The sequence below is a fragment of the Dipteris shenzhenensis genome, chromosome 5, assembly GCF_047967505.1.
Source record: "Dipteris shenzhenensis isolate YYH24624 ecotype China chromosome 5, Dip_SZ_1.0, whole genome shotgun sequence".
NCBI classification, from domain to species: domain Eukaryota; kingdom Viridiplantae; phylum Streptophyta; class Polypodiopsida; order Gleicheniales; family Dipteridaceae; genus Dipteris; species Dipteris shenzhenensis.
In genome coordinates this window covers 9,524,520-9,527,618 of record NC_141600.1, presented here as the reverse complement: position 1 = coordinate 9,527,618, position 3,099 = coordinate 9,524,520, and the positions used below count along the sequence as shown (strand labels likewise).

General features: G+C 44.9%; 1 protein-coding gene across 1 annotated transcript; it reads right to left on the bottom strand.

The window, feature by feature from the left end:
• Positions 1–241: 241 nt before the first annotated feature.
• On the bottom strand, positions 242–2,102 carry LOC147901592 (proline-rich family protein). The gene is made up of 3 exons (XM_087374847.1): positions 1,718–2,102; positions 1,143–1,280; positions 242–1,054 (listed from the first exon to the last, which is right to left on the bottom strand). The coding sequence occupies exons 1-3, from the start codon at positions 1,931–1,933 to the stop codon at positions 653–655; spliced, it is 756 nt and encodes a 251-aa protein (XP_087230973.1). The 5' UTR covers positions 1,934–2,102; the 3' UTR covers positions 242–652.
• Positions 2,103–3,099: the final 997 nt, after the last annotated feature.

Sequence of the window (3,099 nt, the reverse complement as noted above, 5' to 3'; positions counted from 1 at the left end):
GAAAAGCTCGTGTAAAATCTCACAAATTACCATCTTCCTTATAGAACTCCAAGGAGGGGATCAATATTAAAACCCGTGAAAGATTGCAACATTTTTCTCACCAACTATAAGCATGCGCACGATTAGTTCTCTAATTAAAAAGTACATTAGATTTAGACCAAGGATCCTTCTTTCATAGTCCTTGTAGCATGGCCATAATCCTTAAATGCCTATTTACAAAAACTATATCAAAGACACAGCGTTGAGCCACATAACATCGCATAGAATTAACATAAATGTAAATGTGAGAGCACAAACAATGAACCACAAACACCAATAATACTGAGGCCAGATCAAAATTACACGTTAGCTCCCTGATTACTTGCAGCAAAGTGTTTCCAAGAGTTCATTCAACTTCATTCCACTAAGAACTTACTATACTTTTGCTATTCTTGTAAATGGAACCAACTGGATACGCGCGTTACAAGAGTCAATTTTCTGCATATCATGCCTGAGGAGGGGCGAGCGTCTTCCTGCTGAATTAACGAGAAGATGCAGAGAGAAACGGGGAAGGCCAAGACATCTATGAAGCGTCTTAGGCTAAGATGTATGGTAGCAGCGACTCAGAAAAAATTGGAGGGCTTTCCTTGAAGCATGAAGCTAACCTCTGGATCTAAGATTTAGCTTCATCAACTTCAGAGGTAGCAATTGAGAGCTGAGTATCAGCTGCAGCTTCAGGTTGAGAGGAACTCAATTCAACCTCCATTGGACTAGCCACTTCTGGAGCAGCCTGCACTGGAAGAGTCTCCACAGGAGAAGCCAATTCTGGAGCAGCTGCTTCCACTGTGGCATATGGCTTGAACTTTTGAATGTAGAAGCTCAGAGATGGACCACTATATGGAGCTTCTGGAGCCACTGGAGAATTGCTGTTGCTCACACTCTGCAACACTGTTCCTGTTGCTAATATCAACCCCAAAGCCAACGCCACAGATAGTACTACAGTTTGTTCTGAACCTTCTGTAGAATCTCCTTGTGTGCCTGAGCTGATTACGGTTTCAGATACATATATAGTGGGCTGCACTTCAGGAAACAATCCATATCAATAGAGACTCCCAAGGATCATACCAGCATCACAAAACGACACACCCTTCAGCTGTACTTACTTCGACAGCGTAGATATTTGTCTGCCCGGCAGTGTCCTTCTCCACGTAGCCGGTCCACTTCTTCTTGCCCATGGGAGGAAAGGTTCCACTAATCTTAGTCTTCTCTTCAGCCACCCAATCCATGCTAACCTTGCCCACCTGCCGCAAATGCGTGATGCATAAGTACTCAACAATTTGGCTCTTCATTATAGTGCAAATAGAAATCGTCTGACACTCCTGTCCCATTGGGCAGTATTGCAAACCAAGCCTTCTCGTCACAGGATGTAGCCAGTAAGCGGATCAGAGATAATCTTCAAAGTCTTTGCTCCATTCAAATATATTATGTTTTCTGTGTGCGCTACAGGTTGACTACTGAAAGAAACTCGGGACAATATGCATTGATTAGCATCCTTACGCATGTTCAAGGAGGAGAGCGGGAAACCTCCCAAAAAAGTGGTAGCGTGTCTGACGCATGCTCGCCAAGTTACAATTAAAAGATGTCTTGGAGTAGCAAGTCTCTTTGAAAGGATGAAGAGGTCCATTTGCACATCGCTTCAAGTGGATAAACGAAAACGGAAAAAGCACAGAGCACATACCTCTTTCTCAGGGGCACACTCCTCCTCATTACATTCTTCAGGGGCCGAAACGGCTCTAACATTCGGGGAAGCCCTTCGAGATTTGCAGCAATTAGGAGCTCTACGAGGTTGGATGAGCTGCCAGAAAGAGGCACGACTAGAGTAGGCGGTGGAAGGGCGGAGGGAGCCGGAGCAGCCGGTGCAGCAGGCAAAGGCCTGAGCCACGCGAGCCGACATGGCGGGAAAGGCGATTGCAGCAACAAGTTGAGAACACAATGGACGGAGAGTGTTGTGGCGATTGGAAGGATGAAGTGGGATGTTGTTAGGATGGATTGAAGCACGATGAGGAGCTCGATTTGGTGGCTACGGCGATGACGGCGATGAAGATGAAGATGGTAGACTCTCAGTGACAACCTCGTAGCAGTTGCTTGTGGGTCGAATCGCCCCCACGTGGATCCATCCCTACCGTCCATCCACCCCCTCATATCCACCACCTCACTATCCTCACCGTCCATTCCTTAATCACTCCAAGGGCTTGTAGATGTTCTCTTTCATTTGGAAAAAGTCTTGCTAACCCATTAGTTGTGTAGTTAGTACTAATCTATGGTTACTGTTGTGTAGTTAGCACTAATCTAGTGTTTAGTGTAATTAGGGTTGTTGGAGTTCATCTCCCTCCTGCTCTGCATGCATGTTGCCTTGCTACTCCTACCTTCTGTCGTGCTACTCTTCCTCTACATGAGCGGCGCCTTTAACTGCTACTACTTCGGTGCGAGGAGGCTCCTCTGCCATTGTTTGTTGCTAGTTCAGTGTGCAACGACTCTTTTTTCTGCTGTCGAAACTTCTCTTCTTGTGGTCTGATGTATCAGCACGATGTTCTCTACTTGTGGTACGATGTTCTCTGCTCTTCAGAGGCGAGCACGGTTCGTGGAAGTGGATTCGAGGGGCGATTCTCTGGCTTTTTGGGCAGGGGTATTGATTTCCCTGGACCTTTATCTAACATATATATTTTGTGTACATATGCCTTCATCTTCGGCTTCTAACATTCGTTTCATTATTTGCAAAGGGGATTTTGCATTGCCGAGCTTCTGACGTGATCCGATTGATTGTTTGTAGAGGAGCTTGCATCGACATGCTTGCAAGGGGGTTTCATGGATTTCCTACCTTGGTTTGTGTGTTACTGCATCTATTCGCCACATATCGACTGTGAATGTGTACATTTTTGCAGCATAACAATCTGAGGTAACAATTACTTACATTTGTTTTTGTTTGCAAATTAGAACCGTGGCTCCTAAGAAGATCTAGAAGGATTGTAGCATTTTACACTTTCTTGACTTTGTTGGTTGTGAACTAGTCTACCAAATATTCAATTTTTGATTAATACACTGTATAACTGAAACTCTTTG